This window comes from Nicotiana sylvestris, chromosome 3 (assembly GCF_000393655.2).
Source record: "Nicotiana sylvestris chromosome 3, ASM39365v2, whole genome shotgun sequence".
NCBI lineage: Eukaryota > Viridiplantae > Streptophyta > Magnoliopsida > Solanales > Solanaceae > Nicotiana > Nicotiana sylvestris.
The window spans coordinates 57,926,343-57,951,440 of NC_091059.1; the positions used below are offsets into that span (position 1 = coordinate 57,926,343).

The 25,098-nt window shown below is 39.6% G+C and overlaps 1 protein-coding gene across 1 annotated transcript; it reads right to left on the bottom strand.

Moving 5' to 3' along the window:
* Positions 1-23,098: 23,098 nt before the first annotated feature.
* Positions 23,099-23,620, bottom strand: LOC138887407 (uncharacterized). The gene has a single exon (XM_070169159.1). The coding sequence runs from the start codon at positions 23,618-23,620 to the stop codon at positions 23,099-23,101; it is 522 nt and encodes a 173-aa protein (XP_070025260.1).
* Between the last annotated feature and the right edge of the window lie 1,478 nt (positions 23,621-25,098).

Here is a 25,098-nt window from a genome sequence, read left to right on the forward strand (position 1 = left end):
TGTAACCCCATAACCACCGGAAAAAGCTATGAGTCACCTTCCGTAGTCCTGACCTGAGTCTTAACTTCATCATACATATCCTTTATTGATCTAATGTATGCTACCGGCACCCCTTTCACCTCCAGGCATCTCCAAAGAACGTCCCTAGGGACCTTGTCGTACGCCTTCTCTAGGTCAATAGACATCATGTGCAAATCCCCCTTCCTATCCATGTACTGTTCCACCAACCTCCTAATAAGGTGGATAGCTTCCATAGTAGAACGTCCCGGTATGAACCCGAGCTGGTTTTCAGAAATAGACATTGCCTTCCTTACCCTCCCCTTCCACCACCCTCTTCTAAACTTTCATGGAATGACTTAACAACTTGATGCCCCTATAGTTGTTACAATTCTGGATATCACCTTTGTTCCTATACAGCGGAATCATCATACTACATCTCCACTCATTTGGCATTCTCTTCGTCCTGAATATAACATTAAATAGCCCAGTCAGCCACTCCAAGCCTACTCTACCCACATACCTCTAAAATTCTACTGGAATCTCGTCTGGTCCGGTCGCTTTTCCCCGACTCATCTTACACACAGCTCCTACTAACTCCTCAATCTTAATATGTCTACAATACCTAAAGTCTCGGAGTTCCCCAACTCTCCCAGCACGATGTTATCGCCCCCCTCTTCATTCAGAAGTTTATGAAAGTACGTCTGTCATCTATGCTTAATCTGGGACTCCTCCGTCAACACTCCATTTTCCTCGTCTTTGATGCACCTCACCTGATTCAGGTCACGAGCCTTCCCCTCTCTCGCTTTGGCCAGCCGAAATAACTTATTGTCCCTACCTTTACCCCAGTACCTCTTACAACCGATAAAATATAGCATTTTTAGCCTCTGTGACCGCTAATTTTGCCTCATTCCTAGCATCCTTATACCTTACTTTGTGCGCTCTCCTCTACTCTTCGTCGGTGCTCTCCACTAACGTAAGGTGTGTCGCTTTCTTTACTTCCACTTTACCTTGGACCACGTCATTCCACTACCAGTCGCCTTGGTGCTTGCCATAATAGCCCTTCGAGACCCCTAAGACCTCTTTCGCCGCCTCCCATATACAGTCTGCCGTCGCCGTCCACATAGCGCTAGCATCCCCACCACTCTTCCAGGCACCCATAGCCATCAACCACCCCTCCAACTCCTGTGCATTATCCTTAGTCAAAGAACCCCACTGATCCTCGGTTGACCCTGCACAAACCTCTTCTTCCTCTTTATCACGAAACCGACATCCATAACCAGGAGCCTATGTTGAGTCGCGAGGTTCTCACTCGGGATCACCTTACAATCCTCGCACAACCCTTTATCACATCTCCTGAGGAGGAGATAATCAATTTGAGTCTTAGCCACCATACTCTGAAAAGTAACCAATTGCTCCTCCTTCTTCGATAAACTAGAGTTCGCGATCACCAACTCAAAAGCCCTAGCAAAATCCAATAGTGAATTGCCTCCTCCATTCCTATCCTCAAAGTCGAAGCCACTGTACTGCCATCACCCCCAGCAGACGACCCAATACGACTATTGAAATATCCTTCTATAAATAACTTCTCAGTATGCGAAATACCCCACACCACCTCATCCAACCCCTCCCAACAGCGCCTCTTAACTTCCTCATCTAGGCCCGTTTGCGGTGCTTAAGCGCTAACGACATTCAGAGTGCTCCCTCCAACTACTAACTTAATCACCATCAATCTATCATTCACCCGTCTAACCTCTACCACTGACTCCCTAGGCTCCCTATCTACCAAAATACCAACTCCGTTCTTGCCCTTCATGCGTCAGGAGTACCACAATTTAAACATGTCCGCGTTCCTCGCCTTCGATCCTACCCACCTGGTCTCCTGAACACAAGCTATATTGACCTTCTTCTTCTGGAGAATCTTCGCCAACTCTATAGACTTACCCATCAACGTCCCTGTATTCCACGATTCAATCCTCAACCTACAAACTCCCTTGTTTCCTTTACCCCCTCTAGGCCCCATCCCACCCCCTGACCAGTGTTCTACCTCCCGCCCCTCCACCCGTCTACCTCGAGGACATGACCCTACTCTGCCATTACAAACTACAACCGCTATACCTACGATGATCTATACATAAAAACGTAATTACAAACAAACAATGGTCTAAACTCAGAAGTAACAAATATTACGCACTATTACAACAACAAATTAACTAACATAGGAGAAACAGAAATAGGTGGCGGGAGGGAGGTACCAATTCCCGCGAATAGAACCTGGACTTTCGACTTGCTATACTCCTGATGATGTAGACCCGACGTCCAGCCCTTGTGATTGCCAACTGGCCTGCTCTGCTACGTTTGCGCATGCACCTCCCACCCGTCACCAAACAGCCACCAAAAAAGTGCTACCTGAAACACACACAACACACCACGGGACCAAGAAAAAAAAGACGAGTGCGGAACTGTCACTGTCACCACCGATGACATACGAATCTGATGGTAGTCCGAATCGTCGGACCGGATGTCATCTAAAAACAGTGACGATCCGAGAAACAATGGGCAGGAAAAGTTTAAGAAGAAAGGGAAGCACAGAGGAGGGCGTTGTGCTTGGAGCCGGAAAGAAAAGAAGAAAGACGGGGTGGTGCCGGTGGTGCGACGTTCGCCGGCCTAGGGTTAAGAAGGGGCGGCATGAAAGAGGGTGTGTGCTTACCCCGTTAACCGTTGTCGGCGCTGGAGAACTTTGCTGGTGAAGATTACCGTTAGACTATCGAAGAGAGAGAAGGGCATGTAGTAGAGAGAAGTTCTAAGCAAATCGTGGAAAAAGGCTGGGAAAAATAAATAACGATACAATCATACCAAATTGGTTATTGCATAAAGTATTTTTTTTCCGTTGTTACGCAATAATAGATTTAAAAATACAATATAATATAATTTAAGTAATAGAACAAATATTATATTCAAACAATACAAGAAAATATAATGAATAACAACCATCCAAATAAGGATTTCCACTGTCTATGCAATTTAACTGGCTACAATAACTTTACTGGTATTTACTTGTTATGAGAAATTACCTAACATTGGAGTATAACATTTTATTAAAAAACCTCTTTATACAGTAGGTGGATATAAGTTAAAATTCCTTTCGTATCAAGCGAACTATGGTGTAACGTGAAGAAAAAGAGCGTGGCATTAGGCATATAAAAGAGAGGGGCAATGTGATATTTCTGTGAAGTTGATAGGAGATATTGAAATTTCTACAAAGAATAATCTGATCGTATATAAGAATGAGAAAAATGTGAGAAGAAGATAGATCTGTTCAACTCCATTGACAGGAACCATGAACGTTGAAGAAGAGGTTGAACGACTCAAAGAAGAGATCAAGCGACTCGGCATAGCCCAAGATGATGGCTCTTACAAGGTACCTACTTGCACTACTTCCTATATCTATTCTTCCCCAAATCATAAATTCTTAGGAGAAACAAACAATTTTTACAATGTTAGCAAATTAAAAAAAATTATAAAAAGAAGAAGAAGAAGAAGAAGAAGAAGAAGAAGAAGAAGAAGAAAAGAAATAAGCTCCTGGTGATAAATTGTTCAATACCCAATTCAATTGGATGTAGTTACTTATAGGATCTGTAATGATTTTCTTTAATACAGAGGCGGATCCAACATGTCTCACTATCTTTTTACTGGCTTTTGTCTTTCATCTATTTTCTGGTATTTATGATGTTATTATTATTCATATGGTCTTTGTTGGTGGTACTATATTGTTCCTGTTCTTTTCGTCTTTTTGAGCGAGTGTCTTTCGGAAACAGCTTCTCTACCCGGGCTAAGGTCTGCGTATACACTATCCTCCCCAGATCCCACTGGTTGGATTTTATTGGGTCGGTGTTGTTGTAGAGGTCCAACATATATAAGCGTGACCATTGCCTTGAGCTTGAACTACATAAAGAAAGTTTCACAACCACCAACTTTTACAACGTTGATTTAGTCAAAAAATGGGAAAGGGATATGCTTTTGCATGCTTTTTTCTACCCAATTCAAGTAGATGGAGTTATAGGATCTGTAATGCAATTTAGTCGACATATCCAGCATATAAGTAGTGGTTCACTGCCTGAGTTCGGGCTTTTTATATGTATATAGGAGTAGTAAAAAGTTTAAAAAAAATCTAAAATGTGTATAATATTAAGTGATGCATGTAATATAGTGAGGATACATATCACTAACCCAACTAGCTTGGAATTGAGGCATAGTTAGTTCATTGATCATTTGATTTTTAAGCCAGGCACCTACTGTCTTCGAATTCTAGATTCAACTCTGATTTTCTGGTCTTGTATCTTATTTACTTTCTTCATTGTCCATGTGATAATTTTTGGATTGCATTTATAATGGGTGAATTACTCCATTCCTTTTCTCCTTGTTGATTACTTTAGGAGAGTGAGATATTCTGGTGCGATCAGATAAAACTATTCTTTGTCATTGCAATGGAGGAACCCTATAAACTTATGTCTGGGATACATAAACCATTCTTTGTCTAAGTGTGCACTTTTGTGTTTATCACTAGCATTCGGGTAGATGCAGTTAGCTTCACAGATAAATTTCATAAAGGGTTATGCACTAGTTGGGCTCTGAACAGTTTTTAGGCTTCAACTTGCAGAATTGTTTAATGGGGTTAGTGGAAAAATCTCGCAGCATAAACACGGTGTGGCCGAGAATCATAATGTGTTCTCTATTATTAATCTCACCACTTAGTTGAAACATTGGACATGTGAGGAGGAGGAGGAGCACAAATGCCCCCGTAAGAAGGTGTTGGAGGGCCTACGGAGAGGTAGAGGTAGACCGAAAAAGAAGTGGGGAGAGGTGATTAGGCAAGACATGCTTCAACTTCAGCTGACCGAGGACATGACCCTTGATAGGAAGGTGTGGAGGTCGAGGATTAGGATAGTAGGGTAGGTGGTAGATTGTTCATACCAGTAGTATTAGTACGCACTCTCGCATTCCATTGGTAGTAGGTTTCTATGACTACCCGTTATTTTCTTTCATTTTGATCATCTTATTATCCTGTTGTTTTTATGCTGCATTTACATGGCTTTTTGGTGTTGTCCCTCCTTGTCTATCTTTTAAGTAATGTGTTGCTTATGTTTTCCTGAGCCGAGGATCTATTGGAAATAACCTCTCTACCTTCACAAGGTAGGGGTAAGATCTAAGTACACACTACCCTCGTCATACCCCACGATGTGGGATAATACTGGGTATGTTGTTGTTGTTGCAGTTAGTTGAAACATTGTTTGGTGCCACTGTTAAGATCTGATAGCACAAATTGCTGACTGTGAAACTTTTATTCCAATGGTTCATGAAAGTGAATTGTTTGAGTAGAGAAAATGGAACTCTCTTCTTGCCTGCTTCAATCTCAAACTGCTCTTTTAAACTAGGTTTCTTGCTCAATCGAAGCCGAATTTCATTTATTAGTTCACCACTCCATATGTTTTATACTTACACACGTTAATGTTACTAGGAAGCAAGATTGTGATAAATGGTTGTTATTAGTGTACTTGATCCACCAAGTGTCTCTTATTCAGCAAAGCTTTAAATTTACTATGTCAAAGAAAAAAAAACTTCGCGAAGCCTTAAACTGGGTCTGTATTGCTTTGCCTGTATTAATTCTTGCTTACTAGTGAGTGCCTGATATATCATATAAAGATCCTTGAAATCTATGTAATACTTGTAACTCCGACGAGAATAAAGATGAATCATACAAAGTTCCAGGGCATATGATGTTAATTTTCTGTACAGTGTAGAAACCTTTTCTCATCTCTTGGATAGAACTAGTTTAAACTCCAAACTTTTTGGTTAAAAACGCTTGAGAAATCAGTACATTTAGAAAAATTACTAGGTACTCTAGGATTAAGGTAGATAACTAAAGCACCTATTGCTGGTTGGTATCTGAATATCTGATCTTTTGAAATCACAAAATTGATAGGCTTGTTTCATTCCTTTTTATCGACTTTTATTGAAATCTATAGCTTTGTTGTTCAGATAACATTCGGTGTGCTGTTTCATGATGATAGATGTGCCAACATCTTTGAGGCGCTCGTTGGTACATTAAGAGCTGCAAAGAAAAGGAAAATACTTACATACGATGGTGAGCTCCTCCTGCAAGGGGTTCATGACAATGTGGAAATCATTCTCAAACCACCATCGGTGACTTCTGGTGCTACTGCAGTTACGAGTTCATAAATGCTTTTTAATGCTCTGTACCTTGTTTCTGTATTGTACTTTTGATACAAATTTCTGGACATGGCGAATATGTTTTATTACTCTACCTGGAATGGGGCGTGTGAAAGATGAGAATGGTGTACTTCCATTCTTTTGTTATGAAGATATTTTTGCCTAATTTCTTTTTTATTCACAACTCCAGCTCCTGACAATTCGGGTTAGATATTAGATATATATTTCCTTTCAATTTCTGTACTTGGATGCTAATGGGGATTAATCAAATTGTAGAAGCATAACACCTGGAATTTTTTTGCTACTAAACACTCCTTGTGCTGTATAATCGGTATGATTCAATCAACATCTACATTAGTGTAGAAAGAGCATAGATACATGAAGATCTCGTATATGATAAAGAGAAAGGATAGGCATGAAATAAGATTAGAAAAGGAGCCGGCATGATTGTCACGTCGATCGACAGTTGAGAAATACTATCTCTGGGGCCCTCACTTTAGGGCTATCTTAATCCTAATAGTAGAATGGAATTAGTTTAATGGACTAGTTAGATCTATTCACTGAGAGGGTCTCAGACTCACGCGTGCTACAATAACAATAGGTCATTTTCTTTCTATCATAACCTTATATCTCTACAATTTTTTTTATAGAAATATAATTATTTTAGGCGGTCTTAACTTTCGACCCCCAGTTTCTATAGGCAAAACATCAAAGTCAAAACTCAAAAGTTTAAAGAACAATACCTGTTAAACTTGAAGTTCTGTCCATGGGGTAAGTATGTACAAAAATTTATTCACTTTGAAGGTTATTTGTGTACTTTACCCCTAGCATTTCATTTGAGGAGCAGCAATGACCTTGAGTCTTTTATCAGTACTTCGTTTTAAGCTGTAAAAAGAACAAACTAAATGGTTTTCCTTGTAATGACCGGAAGGTTAATTAGTGATCGACAACTATTTTTAGTAATCACGACTGTTAATATGAGACAGAGCAACTAGTGCTTCAATTCAACATACACGCAAAATTGAGAAAATTAATTAGTGATCGACAAAAGTATAAGAAAGAAAGCGCTATGGTTGCTGCCGAAGCTTTACACATAAACTATATATCTTGTAAACACTACAGAGGAAGTACAAAGCTAATTTTGTCTTATCTAAAATATAAATTTGAAATTTTGATTTACTAAAATGACAATTAGTTTAAAATTGAAATAATACTTTGTGAGAATATATTATATTGTTTGTTTCAAATATAATGCCTGTCTTAATTTAACTTTCCTCTGTTAAAAAAAAAATTAAAACTAAAACTTTTTACGACATAATATTCATCAAGACAAAATGTTAGATCATATACTTTTCCATGGGTATTGTATATTTTAAGCCTTTTCTTTTTGTTGGAAAAGATATTATTCGGGAATATGAAAACATAAATTAGGAAAGTAAGTACATCATTTAGGTAGGTTGTTTCCCTTGTTCTTCATCTTCATTGTCAGGCCTTGCTTTCTCGCTTAATAGTTATTTCTATTTTTGGCATAGTTTATAAAAAGAACTAGAGAAGTTCTGGGTAGCAGTAGTCAAGTGAAATTTTGGGTCAAATTTGTGGTCTTTCAACTAGGGGAACACCCTTCTGTTATAGACTCCAGGCCTGATAATTTTTTCTGATTTTAATGATTGATATTACCCAGTAAAATATGATGCAGCTGTGCCACTTTAATTTAATTTATAAATTTAGATTAACCAGGAGAATAAACCACCAAGATACTAACTTGAATTCGAATTGTAACACAGTTAATCAGAGGCGTATCCAGGTGGAGGGTATGGGTTCACTCCTCTCCATAAATTATGTATAATAATACTATATTTTTTTAAAATTACTTAAATATATGTACATGAACTTATGCTCAAAGATACCTATCATGCAATTATTACTGGGTGCACCTCTATAAATGAAAGTGGTGGTTCAAAATTCCACTTCGAACTGTCTTGTTTTCGACACGGAGTATAGATATTTATGTGAAAATTATTAAAATTTTAAAAAGAATATCATTATGAACCTACAATTTCAAAAATATAGTGAGTTCATGATAAGAGATTAAAGTTAAACCTGTCAAATATAAATTATAGATTCACTTTTTTACAACAGTATGTCCATCCACTTGAAATTCTGGATCCGCCTCTTACTATATCCATCCACTTGAAATTCTGGATCCGCCTCTGACTATTGTTTGATGCGTAGTTTCATGGCTATTGAGCTGTTCCATGGGGACTAGAACTTATTTACTGATAACACTAGTTACTAGGGAGTTGACACTAAAAAGGCAATCATATCCTCTTGGGAATAAGATCAGTTACTGCACTAATAGCATCAAGAATCCCAAACAAATCTGCAGAAACCCTTATGAAAAGAAATATACATGGACCAAGATTTGGAGATAATATGAAACATATACAACAAGGGCTTGAACCCAAGTTCAACAGAATCTTTCTTGTTGACAAACGGGCATATACCGTCCTATTATGATTCTATTTTTGTTTTTCTTTCACTAAACAATTGGGTTGAGAAAATTTGATCACATATGACTAATACTTGTATATGATGTGGTTATAATGAACTTATTCTTCAGCACTGGCACTCGCGGCACTCGGGTCCACAGACAGATCAACAACCTAAACCAATTAAAAAAAAAAGAAATTGTAAGAATAAGTACGATAAAATATGTCCACCTTCTAGTACTTCCATAAGAAAAGGTGAACTAATAATGACTATGGTTCTATATACAAGAAGTAAACAAATAGAATTACATAAAGGGGTTCTAGAAACCAAGTAGTGGAGTCTGAACAAGTTTATATGAAACAACTACCATCTTCATTTTATTTTTAACGATGGTGCTTGATTGAGCATGAAGTTTTTTTAAAAAAAAAATTGGCACATACCATAAGTGTTTACTAGGACTTGTGATCTTAAAAATTTCATGATATTTCTATGGCTATATGCGTACATCATTAAAGGTGATGTTGGAAAGTTTAAAGAGTTTCTAGTTACTAGAAGTGTAATCTTTTAGAATAGACTAAAAAGAAAAGAGAACAAAAAGAATAATTTTCAAGTTAATAAGTCAAACACAAGATATGACTCTTTTAGTGTTACAACCCTAAATCCTAACATTGAGAACGCGATGGTGCCTAACACCGTTTGTTAGGCAAGCCAACAGAACAAAATAATACAGAAGAAAAAGCAGTAAATATCAAATAACTGAACAGTAACTTAACATCAACCACCCCAAAATTTGGTGTCACAAGTACATGAGCGTCTAAATCCAGCTAAATACATGGTTTGAAAGAAGTACATTAATGTCCAAAATAAAATGAAAACAATACAAGATATAGGAAAGTGACTCTAAGGTCTGCAAACGAAATGCATCTCTACCCCGAATCACTGATCGGTATCGCTAAGTACCTTTTGGGACTACGCTGGTACAAACGTCAATGTCTGCACAGAGGTACAGAAATGTAGTATGAGTACAAACGACCCAATATACTAAGTAAGTGTCGAGTCTAACACCGACGAGGTAGTGACGAGGCTAAGACAAGACACCAACTATAAATATGTGCATATATATATATAAAATAACGAAAATAACTAGTAAAACACTAGATGTAATAACGGGGGTAGGGCATATAAAAGGGAGCAACAATCGAAACAACAAGTACATAATCACCAAGTAAGTCTCTTTCCGAAATAAGCAACAAAATTAAATTCAAGTATCAAGTAAAGGTAATGAAATCATCAAATTGCACAACATCAACCTTCGTTCTTTTACTCTCGTCCACACAATATAATATAAATACAATTGTACAACATCACCCTTCATGCTTTTACTCTTATCTTCAACATAGAATATAAATAAATCATGTGCATGGCGTTATCCTTCGTGTTTTACTCTCATCCTCACATGATAATGATAATAGAAAAAATCAAGTGTACGACATCATCCTTCAATGATAACAATTTGCAAATATGGCACAACAATGTCGTTCGTGCCTTTTATTTTTCCTTGCCAAGCAACAATAATAACCCAAAATATCAAGTAAGGCTGGAAGCAAATTTCAACTTCAACCATGGTGCTAGAATAAGCAAATTCAGATTTCAATATCACAACAATCTCAATATGAACAATAAACTCGAAAGTGAACAGTTAAAGAATAAACAATCAAGCTACGATAGGAAGGCATGGTAAATTAAACAACATGGTACTAAGAAGACAAATTCCACCCGCATGCTTTAACCTATGACCACGTATATATAACTGTCACCTTGTATATACATCATCCCCACACATAGTTCATGTAGAAATTAGACCAAACAAGTCATAATTTTCTCAAGTCAAAGTTAACTACGATACTTGCCTCTTTCCGCAAAAAAATCACCAATTGATAACGGCCTTCCCTTTTGAGCAAACCTCCAAACCAACCGAATCTAGTCAACTATCAATTAAACAATCTAAATTAAGCTTTAGAAACTACCTATGAATGGAATAAGTTCAATTTATCATTTTTAAAAAGGTCAAAAAAGTCAACCCTAGACTTGCTTGGTCTAAATTCGAGTTTTAGATCAAAATTCAATTATTCATTCACCCCCGAGCCCGGATATGTGATTTATTTTGAAATTTGACCTCAATTTGAGGTCTCAATCTAAATTTTTCAAAATCCCTAAATTATAACCAAAAGCCTTAATTTCTACCATGAAATTCTTAGATTTGATGTTAAAAATTTATGAAAAATTATTAAAATTGATTGAAAAGTAGTTAGAGATGCTTACCAATAAATTTGGGGAGAAAATATTCTTCAAAATTCGCCTCTAGAGAGCACAGGGTGAAAATGGTGTAAAATGAGCTAAGTTTCGATTTTCCAATCTTTTGTCCAGCTGCAGATGTCGCAATTGCAAACTCTTGTTCGTAATTGCGATGTCCATAAATGTGACATACTGATCGCAAATGCGATCAGTGCATCAAACATTCAGACGTTGCAAATGAGATGAAAATATCGCAAATGCGATTCGCCATTCGTTGCAAATGCGAGTTGAGCTTCGCATTTGCAAAGCTGCCAGCCTCCAGCTCCAAGTCGAAAAAGCGACTCCAAGGTCGCAAATGTGACCACCCACAGTCTGCAAATGTGATCCTATCTTCGCATTTGCAAAGTCAACAACCCTTCCCAAATATCGTATTTTTGAGTCCAACTTTGCAAAAGTGGGACTCGCAATTGCGATTAGATCATCGCAAATGCGAGACCTGCAGACCTGAAACACCAGCAACAAGCATCAACACTCCCAAAACATTTCGCAATACACCCGAGTCCCTTGGGCTCAAAACCGACCATGCACACAAGTGTAATAATATCATACAAACTCGGTCTCTACCTCAAATCATCAAAATAATACCAAATAACAAGAATCGATCATCAAAACCCAAGAATTTCAACTAAAAACTCATTTTTCACAATCTTTCACTAAATGCATCAAAATGCGTTCGGGTCCCCCCAAACCCATTCAAACGTGTGTACAAATTCAAAAATATCATACGAACCTACCAGAATCGTCAAAACACCGATCCAGAGCATTTACCAAAAATATTGACTGTGGTCAATTATAGAATCATTTTAAGTCAAATCATTTTTGTCAACATTTTACATAAAAGTTTTCTGAAAAATTGCACGAACCATGCACGCAAGTCAATAAACATGAAACGAATCTATGATAGGTCTCAAAACACAAAAATTAAGGCTAGTACTCAAATTACCTATCAGGTCATCACATTCTTTCCCTCTAAAAAAACGTTAATCCTCCAACGGACATAGGAAAGTACCTGGACTGATAAAAAGGTGGGGGTATCTACTTCGCATATCGGACTTGAACTCCCACGTAGCCTCCTCAATTGGCTGACCTCTCCATTGCACTTTCACAGAAGAAAAACTCTTATATCTCAACTTACGAACCTACTGGTTTAGAATAGCCACCTACTCTTCCTCATAGGTCAAATTTTCATCAAGTTGCACCGTGCTGAAGTCCAAACATGCGATCTGTCCTCATGGTACTTCCGAAGCATAGAAAAATAAAATACTAGATGTACCCCTACAAGGCTAGGAGGTAATGCAAACCTATAAGCAACCACCCCACCTCTCTCCAAGATCTCGAATGGGCCAATAAACATCGGGCTAAACTTGCTCTTCTTCCCAAACTACATCACGCCCTTCATGGTGACACACAGAGAAGAACTTTCTCACCTACCATGAAAGCTACATCTCGAACCTTCCGATCCGCATAACTCTTTTGCCTAGACTAAGCTGTACGAAGTCGTTCCTGAATCACCTTAACCTTTTCCAAAGCATCACAGACCAAATCAGTGGCTAACAATCTAGCCTCACCAGACTCAAACCAACCAATCGGTGAATGAAATTGCCTCCCATATAAGGCCTCGTACAGAGTCATCTAGATGATCGACAGATAGTTGTTGTTGTAGGCAAACTCCGCTAAAGGAAAACACTGGTCCCACCAACCCCTAAAATCCATAGAGCATACCCGTAATATGTCCTCCAATATCTGAATAGTGCACTCGGACTATCCGTCCGTCTAAGGATGAAATGCGGCACTCAGCTCGACCCACTTTCCTAACTCTCCAAAAATGTGATGTGAAATGTGTGCCTCAGTTAGAAATGATGGAAATGGGCACACCGTGCAAGCGGATAATGTCCCAGAGGTAAATTTGAGCCAACCGCTCTAAAAATAGAAAGTCATCACCGGAATGAAATGTGGGGACTTAGTCAATTGGTCTATAATAACCTAGACTGTGTCATATTTCCTCAAGGTCTGTGGTAAGCCTACCACAAAATCCATGGTGATGCGCTCCCATTTCCACTTCGGTATCTCCAATCTCTGAATCAACCCACCTGATTTCTTATGCTCGTACTACACCTATTAACAATTCAAACACCAGAGACATTAGCAATAATATCTTTCTTCATTCTCTGCCACCAATAATGTTGTTTCAAGTCACGGTACATCTTCGTGACACCTGGGTGAATGGACTAGCGCGAACTATGAGCCTCCTCAAGGATCAACTCTCTCAACCCATCAACATTTGGAACACAAATCCGGCCTTGAATTCACATAACACCATAACCTCCAATCACAACCTCTTTGGCACCACCCTGCTGCACCGTGTCCTTAAGCACCAATGATGTCGCCCAAACTCACACCACTAATTAGGATTATGAGGTGGTCGATGGAATTAGAAATACCCAATGTGAGTCGGAGTCGATTCCACAAAGAGCTTTATGTGGGATTAGGTATATACCTAGTCTAGTGTATGGCGTGCCCAAGATTGCACTTCCATATATTCAGTTGTTTTTTTTCTACTTCTAGTTTGTATAGTAATGTTTGTAATTGAAAAGCTAAGAGACAATGTTTTTGGTATTGTTGTTTTTCAGGTTATAAAAGATCTAGGGTTGTAACTTCCTCCAAGATGGTTACCTAATGGATTGGGAGCTTTAGTCATGTTTGGTTGATCGGGATACACTATTACAATCACACGCGATTACTCACTCTATACATCTCGGTAATTTGAGTGATTTTTCTCAATTTGGATTTCTCAAGTTCAAATGGGTATTTCACGAAACAATTGATAGATGCTCAAGTCCGGTCTTACTATCTCTAGATTCAACTCTTTAATTGGGGCTATCAATCTCTTGAGTTCACCCCAATTCCTTGTTAGCCAAGTTTTCCTAGACTTAATCCCTCTTTATCAAGTAGAGACTAAGTCAATTAGGCATGAATCAATTTTCGCAACCATCAATTCTCAAATTCAAGCAAGAACTAGGCTAAATATCATATACCCAATCATAAATAAGCCCTAAATCAATCACCCATTAAGTACCCATACTAGGGTTAGGTCATAACCCTAGCTAAGAGTTTAGCTACTCATGAAAAATGAAGAAATTAAAGAAGAAACTAAGATAAAATCTTTAATAGATGATTAAGGGAAGAAAATCTAATGTTAAAATATTAAACTATTACAAAGTTACCCAATACAGTAAAGAAAAATGGCTATCTATTCTCAGGTGCACCAAACTTAACCGAAAAAAGACAAAAAGATCTATTTATACCTAACTAAAATTATTGGACGAAATTGCCCCTACGGAGGTTGTGCGGTCGCACAATTATGTGTGTGGTCCGCACATTGAGACTTGGCTTGACAAGTTGGACTTCTGCGGCCGTACTTCTTCAGCTTATGCAGACCGCACATTTCTGAGTGCGGCCGCACAATTATGGGTTGCGGCCGCACAATAATGGTGCGGTCCGCACTTCTTAACCTTGGGCTTTGACATGGGGAACTTTTGCAGATCGCATATTTCTGAGTGCGGCCACGCTCTTAATTCTGCGGCCGCACAATAATGGTTCAGTCTGTACTTCTTCATGGCCCTAAAATCCATCTCTCTAAACCTCATCCTTTGCAGTCGCACAATAATTGTGCCATCCGCATTTTGCATGGGAATTCTGTCAGAGGCTACCTCATGTTCTGCGCCCGCACTCAATATTGTGCGGTCTGCATTTTGCCCTTTTAGCCTGGTTTTGGTCCTTGTCCAAAATTACTCCTTCTTGAGTTGATTTTCATCTCTTTAGCTCATATTCCAACACTCCTGCAAGAAAGCAGATTTTATTAATTTTTGGGAATACCTTTAAGTAATTTTGAGCTAAAACGAAAGTAAAAGAGTGCAAATAAGTAGTCAAAATCCCTACTTATCAACTTCCCCAAACTTAAGCTTTTGCTTGTCCTCAAGCAAATAAGGTAATTCCCACCTCTACAATAAAAGAGCTATTTCAGCTGGCCTAAGGTGAATCAAACACACATCAATTGGGACCAACAATTACCTACAACATGTATGAATTATCAACAATGCAATTTAACTTTTTGAGTACAATAGTTCTAATGTAATACTAGAGTATCAATAGTTGACTTTATTCCTTCAGGAAGCTCGCTCTATCATGTAGGTCATTGTGGATCCCAAACTCCTCGTCCTCTACTCTCTGTTAGCATATCTCACTTTAGAATGTAACACTCAATTCAAAAATTGTGAAAAGTTCACTCATCTCTCTCAAAAGAATGTCACAAGTACGACTCTAAGTACCATATGCTTGCCCCTCATGTAAATCATCACTAATGTAAGCTAACTCAACTTGAAATCATGTAGAGCTTTTTTGGGATGTAATGAAGACTTTTGGACCAAGGTAGGACTTGTTGGAATAGAATGGGTTCATCTTTCCTTAAGCACTCCATTTTCTCTTTTTGGCTCATACTTTGTCGACTATTTGAGTCATTTTCTTTTTCCTCGGGGGAACTAGAGAGACATAATGTCACCCTTTCTTGGTAATTATATTCATTTTCTCCTTCTCTACTTATTCCATGCCTTTCATTCTTGTTTTTCTTTGAATCCTTTCAACTCTTTACGTTATTCACTTTCTTTTTGGCATTTTCCTTTTTGTTCTTTCTTTCTTTTCTTTGCCTTCCCTTTTCTTAATTTCTTTCTCCTTCTTTATACCTTTATATCACTTTCAAACTCCTTGTATCTCCCCCATACTTATGTTTTAACCAATTGTTTCTCAATAATGCTAAGGAAAGATCGGGTGCCAAGAGAGGGTCATTACAAAACGGATAAAGGCTTATAACATGGTTATTGAATGAAAAAGGGCTTATGCTCAAATGGGTTGACTAGGGATATCGAATTGGTAGGCTATGGAAGATTTCAAATTGGATCAAGGAGAGCCTACAATCATTTCTCAAGCCAAGCTACACTTAGAATTTTGCCTAAAAAACATTCGGGGCAAGTTCTAGACTATTAGAGCGGGTACTTGAACTTGCAACTAAATATCTCACCTCTCACGCTGCTGGATTGCTAAAAAGAATGGATTCGAGGTCCCACAACAACCCTAGTTTAGATTGAGAATCACAAATGGCTCGACTGAACCACTCGATTACTGCTTACGTCAACACAAGAGTCAAAAGGTCACAACTAGAGCTTTTTTCTACCAACAACTTGTTTTTAACCATAAGGCTGTAGGTAAATGTGTTGGTACCAAGTGAAGCATGCTTTAGACCCTTATGTACTTCTATTCTTGCCTAAACATAATAGAAAAAAACACGGACCTAATCCCTTAAGAAGTTTGTCACACCATCCATCGTTGGGAAGAGCCACCCGGTTCACACAAAACTCACCTTTGGAAAGAACCGGGGCATTAAGAAAACTAAACGCTTATTGCTCACTTAAACATAACAAGAAGCTACCAAATCAAAAAGAAGCTATTAAAGTTAATAAGAAGTTATACTACTAAGAAAAAAAACTAAATAAGATATAAATTAAACTACTAAAGTAAGACAAATGAATATACAAACCGAGGGGAAATGAATATATACATCAAGTTAAAAGGAGGAATATATACATAACCAAAGAGAAAATAAAGATAAAAGAAAAAAGAGTATTAGAGTTATTACATGCCAAATGCCATAATAAATCATTCAAAATAGACCACCCCTCGGAATAAAAATAAGCTATGTCCTCAATGCTTAACAAAAATAAGAATAAGGAAGGGCAGAGAGTCTTCAGACTAGCCAGCTGCTGCCTCTGATGCCTCAGGTACTGATGGTGCTGCTGGTGCTGACTCCATCAGCAAATCAAGTGGTAGTTCTCCAGTAGATTCGATCTTGGCAACTTCTTTTCTTAACCTATCCACTGACTTCTTCGAAGCCTGAGATACCCACATCTTTTTCACCTGTTTTCCCAACTCCTCAATGACTTTCCCATGTGCCACCAGAGTTTTCATAATAGTCTTCTGGTTTTCCATGATCTTTGACAATGTTTCCTCCACTGACGGAGGTACCTGTGATGTTGTTGGGGAAGAAGACTATGCTGCAACAACACTAGATATGTCAGATAGCTTTGAAGTAGTTGTCTGCATCGAGTTATTGAGACTCTTTAATGTCTGGGAGACTCGCAGCGCAGTGAGAGAATATGTGGAAGAGATAGGCACTGGCACTAAAGTAGATGGTCTAGAAGGTGGAGGTGGTGGCATGTCAGCTGTCCCAGTGGAAGGATCGGCTATTGTGGAAGGCATGGGAACTGTAGATGGCTCAGTAGCAGACTCTAAACCTACCACCGATGGCTCGTCAGACTGGCTAATGGTGGTAGTAGTTTTACCCTTGAACTTTGGGTTGTCAGCACCCTGCAGGTGGTACTATGAGAAGGGTTTCTCGTCCTTTACTTTTTTATCATATGGACTTGGCTCCACCTTTGCATCGTTGAAATACTCTGTGAGGGTGTTTGGATAAGGGTATGATCTTTCACCTTTTTGGACAGCTAATGTGATATTGGTTGACATGATGTCACCCACATTGATTGGGTACCAAGTCATAATAGAAGCCACTAGAACTGCTTGGAGAACTGGGAGATTGTTCTCATTCAAACTCGGATCAATACGGCTGAACACAAAGGTTTACCACCCTTTAGCTTCAAAATTTAGGGTGGCCCGGAGGATAGGTACCCCTGCTGTGATCCGCGGTGGTAGTGGTTCTCGAGCAGCCAACATATTAGCTAGCCACGGGCAAGCTGCATCACCCATAGCAAGCTTTTCCAAATACTAGACTGCCTCTACTTCTTCAAATCCCACGTAAGTGTTCAAAGAGAAGGAGTCTAATTTGACTTTTAGATTTCTCACCTTTGTTATCTTGGTACCCTTCTTTATGTGAGCCACATTGGCATAAAATTCTTTAACCAAGTGCTCATTTGCATCGATGACATTTTGGGTGAACCACCTCCACCTTTTCGCTCCCGGAACTATCTAAGGACATTCGGATTGTGAATATCCAAATCCTTAATTAAGAACTATCGCTCAAGTGTGAGCGATCTCTGGGGTCACCACTCTCTGAACCGTGTGAAAGTCGTCAAACTTACAAATCGATCCTCCCATATCTCCTTCTTCTTCGACCTCTCAAGGATGCCCACTCTAGTGTCACCTCCTCTACCATCATCAAGAACATCATGATCATCATCTAAATCAATTGGTGCAGGAGAAGTGTGTGTAGATGAGGGACCTGAACCCTGGCTGCCGGCATCTGAACCCTCAAAAGAACTTGCTGAGGTAGAGGGTTCGTCACGGAGTTGGTACCTCCTAGAGAAGTGTGATGGTTGGGACTGGGCCTCAGGTTGTTCCTCTACTGAGTTACCTTCGAAGGCTTCCCTAGATGGGAAATATGTGCTTGATTCTGAAGGCTTTGTGGCCCTACCTCTCCTTTGGGTTTGCTTTTTGGTCAATGGTTTCTTCTACACTGCCAAAGGTTGAGTACCTTTGCCCGGCCTCAGGAGGATTCATCTCTCCCTTTAGATGTATCTCTTTTGCCTCGTGATCGAACCATTGTCTGCAATATCACGCACATAAGTTAGTTAGAGCTCAAAACAATGTACACAGATGCATGACGGTTGCAGGAAATCAGACTACAGAAAATACAGTTCAGACCACACAAGTGAGTGCAGCTGCTGACTGCCATGTACGGACCGCACAATTTTGAAGTGCGGTCGCACATCCTGATGTGCCGACCGCACAATTTTGAGTGCAGCCGCACAACCCCAGGTTTAGGCTACTAGTTCTCCAATCTTTCAACAGTGCAGTCGCACACACTTTTTTACATACCACACAATTTTCTGCGGACCGTAAAATTTTTTGCAGACCACAAAATTTTGAGTGTGGTCCACACTTTTCATGCACACGTTTGCCCTAACTTTAAGATCTTCGGACCGCACAAAAGTGCGTGCGGCCACACAATCTAAAATTATGCAACAGTACTTTACGATTCATGCAATCTTTTCACAAGTTAGAAATGGTTTTTGCAAATAAACATGATCAATGGCCTACCCAGTCCCTAATTAGCATACATGAGATTACCCACATGGTTTTTAGCACATATGAAGAACATTTGACAATTTTAGGCTTATAAACAACTAAACTAATCAAGAACAAAAATCAAGTAAAATGGAAAAAATCTAACATGGATTGAACATACCAGTGATAAGGAATGCAGGTGAGAATCTAGATTTGATGAATTGATTATGGAGTGTGAACAATTTTGTGATGCACAATGTTTGCTTAGGGTTCAAGAGCTTAGAGTGTATAAAGTTGTGAATAGTGACCAGAGGCCCTATTTATAGGTTGACAAAGTCGGTCTAAAAGTGAGCTGAGTGCGGCCGCACAATTTTGAGTGCAGTTCGCACTCTTTACCTGTACATGTGCTGAGATTATGCGGTCCGCACAAAAGTGAGTGTGGCCGCAGAAATTTGTGTGGTCCGCACATTTTTGTGTGCGGCTGCATATTGGCCTATTCTCTACAACTCCAAAATTCAGAGAGTTCACATATTTGGGTCTCCAGTTGTGCGGCCGCACAAAGAATTGTGCAACCGCAGAGTCTTCCCTGCGGTTGCAATCATTATTGTGCGGTCCGCACTTTTTCAACACTTGGCCAATTTTTCAATCACAGTACCTGCAATGCATACTTATTTGTGTAACTCACTTCAAAACTAGTTAGCTCAATCCAAAACCTATCTAAAATGAAAGAAATGAAAAATGAAAAGGAACATGGGTTGCCTCCCAAGAAGTACCTGATTTAACGTCGCGGCACGATCCAGATTACCAATCATTTGAAATGAAGAACCGCCATGATGTGGCCATCATCAACCTTGCTAAGATAGTGTTTTACCTGGTTCCTATTGACTCTAAACACCTCATCATTTTTATTTTTCAAATCCAAAGCACCAAAGGGGGTTACGTTCACCACTTCAAATGGGCTACTCCATTTAGACTTCAACTTGCCCAGAAACATCCGTAACCGGGAATTGAATAATAACACAAGATCACCTTCTTTAAACTCCTTGTTATATATGTACTTGTCATGGAAGTACTTCATCTTCTCCTTGTATAAGGATGAGCTTGTGTAGGCATGGTATCAGAATTCATCAAGCTCATTCAATTGTGCCACCCTTAAGTTTGTTGTGACATCCTACTCAAGGTTCAACTTCCTCAATGCCCACATGGCCTTATTCTCAAGTTCCACTGGAAGATGACACGCTTTCCCAAACACCAATCAATATGGAGACATCCCAATCGGAGTTTTGTAAGCCATCATATAAGCCCATAAAGCATAATCAAGCTTTCTTGACCAATCCGTCCGGTTGGCATTCACTATCTTTGATAAATACTCTTCATCTCCCCGTTTGAGACTTCTACTTGTCCGCTTTCTTGAGGGTGATAGGGGGTCGAGACTTTATGTGTGACACCATACTTAGTGAGTAAGGTATCAAAAGCCTTGTTGCAAAAATGCAAACCCCCATCACTTATGATAGCTCTTGGAGTACCAAATCTTGTAAAGATGTTCTTCTTAAAAAATGCCACCATACTTCGAGCTTCGTTGTTGGGTAAGGCCACAATTTCAACCCATTTTGACACATAGTCCACAACTACCAAAATGTAAGTGTTCCCACAAGAGCTCACGAATGGTCCCATGAAATCAATACCCCACACATCAAAGATGTCAATTTCCAAGATGGTGGTGAGGGGCATCTCATTCTTCTTAGAAATCCCACCGGCCCTTTGACATTCATCACAACACTTGACTAGATCACTAGCGTCCTTGTAGAGAGTAGGCCAATAGAATCCACAACTCAACACTTTTGTTGTCGTTCTATCTCCACCATGGTGACCACCATATGGTGAAGAGTGGAAATCCTCAAGAATTTCCACTTGCTCAAGAATTTCCACTTGTTCCTTCTCCGGCACACATCTTCGAATCACACCATCGGTATAAATCCGAGAGAGATACGGTTCATCCCAATAATAGTCAAGGCAATCCTATTTGAGCTTCTTCCTTTGGTTTGAAGAGAACTCATTCGCTACAATGCCACTCACAAGATAATTTGCTAAGTTGGCGAACCATGGCATCCCGGTCATCGAAATAGCTAGAAGCTGCTCATTGGGGAAGGAATCATTGATCTCTAGGCCATCATGTGGCCTCCCCTCATCATCCAATCGAGACAAGTGGTTCGTCACTTGATTTTCACTAACTTTTCGGTCTTGGATCTCTAGATCAAACTCTTGCAATAGAAGCACCCACCGCATTAACCTTGCTTTAGAATCTTTCTTGATCATCAAGTACCGAAGCGCCGCATGGTCGGTGTGAACAATCACTTTTGTACCCATCAAATACGGGCAGAACTTCTCCATAGCAAAGACAATAACAAGTAGCTCTTTTCGATCACTATGTAATTGAGTTGGGCATCATTCATGATCTTACTAGCATAGTAGACCATATGGAAGATTTTGTTGATTCGCTGCCCCAAAACTGCTCCAACCACCACATCACTTGCATCGCACTTGAGCTCGAAAGGTAAGCTCCAATTCAGTGCGGTGATAATATGAGTAGTAGTCAACTTGAACTTGAGTAATTTGAATGCCTTCATATAATCTTCATTGAAATGGAACTTGGCATCCTTCTCCAAAAGCTTACACAAGGGGTTCACCACTTTGGAAAAATCCTTGATGAATCGGCGATAGAACCCTGCATGACCTAAGAGGCTCCTTACCCCTTCATGGATGTGGGGAGGAGTTTGGAGATCACCTCAATTTTGGCCTTGTCGACCTCAATACCATTCTTTGAAATTTTATGGCCAAGGGCTATGCCTTCCTCGACCATGAAGTGACATTTCTCCCAATTCAACACCAAGTTAGTTTCCTCACATCTTGACAAAACCTTGTCCAAGTTGTCCAAGCACTCATCAAAAGAATTTCCCACCACGAAAAAGTCATACATGAAGACCTCAAGAAAATCCTCTACATGTCGATGAAAATAGCCATCATACACTGTTGAAAAGTCACTAGTGCATTACACAACCCAAATGACATCCGCGAGAATGAAAAAGTACCATAAGGACAAGTGAAAGTAGTCTTTTCTTGATCCTCCGGAGCAATAAGAATTTGATTTTAGCCGGAATACCCATCGAGGAAACAATAGAAAGCCCGGTCGGCCAACCTATCAAGCATTTGATCAAGAAAGGGAAGTGGAAAATGGTAGTTTCTTGTAACTTTATTGAGCTTGTGATAGTCCATACACACCCTCCATCCGGTCACCGTTCTTGTCATTGGTAACCACAGCCATGCCCCTTTCTTTGGGACACATTGCACCGGAGAAGTCCATGAACTATCGGAAATGGGGTAAACAACCCTAGCATCCAACCACTTGATTATCTCCTTCTTGAAAACTTCTTGCATTGCTTCATTTAACTTCCTTAGATGTTCAACAGAGGGTTTGGCACCCTCCTCCAAAATAATCTCGTGCATGCAAAAGGTAGGGCTTATACCCCGGATGTCTGCCAATATCCATCCAATTGCTCTCTTCCTCCTTTGTAGCACCTCAATGTGGACTCTACCTGAATGTTAGTCAAACAAGAGGAAAGAATAACCGGTAAAGTAGAAGATGGTAAAGGAATTCATACCTAAGATATGGAGGTAATGGCTTTAAATCCAAAGTGGGAGGCTCCTCGATTAAGGGTTTTATTGGAGGAGTCTTCTGGTTTTCAAGATCCAAGGATAACTTGTGGGGTTCATAAATGTACGACCCCATTCCTTGAAATGCATTCACACATTCCACATAGCCTTCTTTCTCCTCATCATTACCAAGGTTGAGCAAAACGGCTTCCAAAGTATCCTCAGCATTCATTGTGGCACTAGCATCATCAATAATCATGTTGGTCACCAAATCCACGAACGAACAAACTTCATTGATATTCGGTTACCTCATAGATTTGCACATATGGAAGACCACATTTTCATCACCCAACCAGAAAGTGAGATCACCGGCTTCCACATCAACAAGAACCTTCCCCGTAGCAAGGAAAGGTCTACCCAAAATAATAGGCACCTCATAGTCTACTTCACAATCAAGAATCATAAAGTCCGCCGGGAGGATGAACTTGTCAATACGAACCAACACATCGTCAATAATACCCAAAGGTCTCTTTATTGTACGATCCGCCATTTGCAACCTTATGGATGTGGGTTTTGGTTTCCCAATTCCCAAAGTTTTGAACACCGAGTAGGGCATCAAGTTGATACTTTCCCCTAGATCACATAAAGCTTTGGCAAAGTCGGTACTTCCAATTGTACATGGGATTGTGAAAGCACCAGGATCTTCCAATTTAAGAGCCATTGAGTGCACAATTACACTCACTTGATGTGTCATCTTTATAGTCTCACAATTCATCGACCTCTTCTTGGTCACCGAATCCTTCATGAACTTTGCATATCCCGGCATTTGTTCTAAGGCCTTAACCAACGACACATTAATAGACAAATTCGTAATCATGTAAATGAACTTTTTAAATTGGTTCTCACCATTTTACTTGGCAAGCCTTTGAAGGTATGGAGGAGGAGGCCTTGGCATTGGTGCCTTAGCCTTTGGCACTACCGATTTCGGTATGTCAACTATGTGTTCCCTAAACGGGTTCCCTTCTTCTTAAGTCTACTCCACATTGTCATCAATATCAATTCTCACCTCATCATTTGCTTGCACTTCATTTCTTGGCATCTCATCTACATGTACCAATTATTCCTCATCCACAATTTTCTTTTGACTTGAGGTGGTTGCATCTACACCTTTTCCACTCCTTGTAGTCACGGACATGGCATGTCCCGTGTTGTTCCCACCCTTCGAGTTCACCACCGTATCACTTGGTAGTGCCCCCTTAGGACGAGTGTTCAAAGCTTGTGAGATTTGGCCCAATTGAACTTCCAAATTATGAATTGAAGTGTTGTGAGATGCTAGTTGAGCATCGGAGTCGACATTCATTTCCGTCATTTGTTTAAAAATGTCCTCAATTCTACCCATCTCATTGTTGGAAGAGATCGAACCTTGAGAAGGATAAGTAGGTAGGTTGCTCGGTTGTTGAAACATCGGAGGCCTTTGAAAACCTGACCCTGGTTGTTGTTGTTGTTCCACCCTCCTTGGTTGTTACCTCCCTAATAGCCTAGATTATTGCCACTCCAATTGCCTTGGTTATTTTGACCATTCCAATTTCCTTGATTGCCTTGATTGTTCCAATTCCCTTGGTTGTTTTGATTGTTCCAACCACCTTGATTGCTTGAATGCCAATTTCCTTGATTTCCTTGTGGTCGCCAATGTTGTTGACTTGGGCCTTGATTGTTGTTTCTTTGCCATTGGAAGTTGTTCACATATTGTACTTCCTATTCTTGCTCATTGTATTGTCCATTTTGATCAAATCCACTATCATCTTGCTCATAATTTTCAACCCGATTTTGCACTTGAGGACCCTTTTTTCTTCTCTTGTTTACCATCATACTAACTCCTTCCATTGCATTTACTTGCTTGGTACCTTGCACTTGTTGAAGTTGAGCTTTGGCTAATTGATTCATTGTGGTGTCAACTCGGCAATTGCTTGCATATGATCATTTAACTCCTTATGCAAGTGAATCACATTTGGATCGCCTTGAGGAACGTTTGCTCTACTTTGCCATGCCGATGAAGTATCTGCCATCTCATCAAGAATCTCACAAGCTTCCGCATACGGCGTTGTCATGAAATTTCCACCGGAAAGTTGGTTGACCACACATTGATTAGTAGTATTGAACCCCCTATAAAAAATTTGTTGAATCATAGCCTCCGTCATATCATTGTTCGGGCACTCTTTCACCATAGTACAATACCTTTCTCATATCTCATGCAAAGGCTCATTGGGTTCTTATTTGAAAGCTAGAATCTCATCCCTAAGAGTT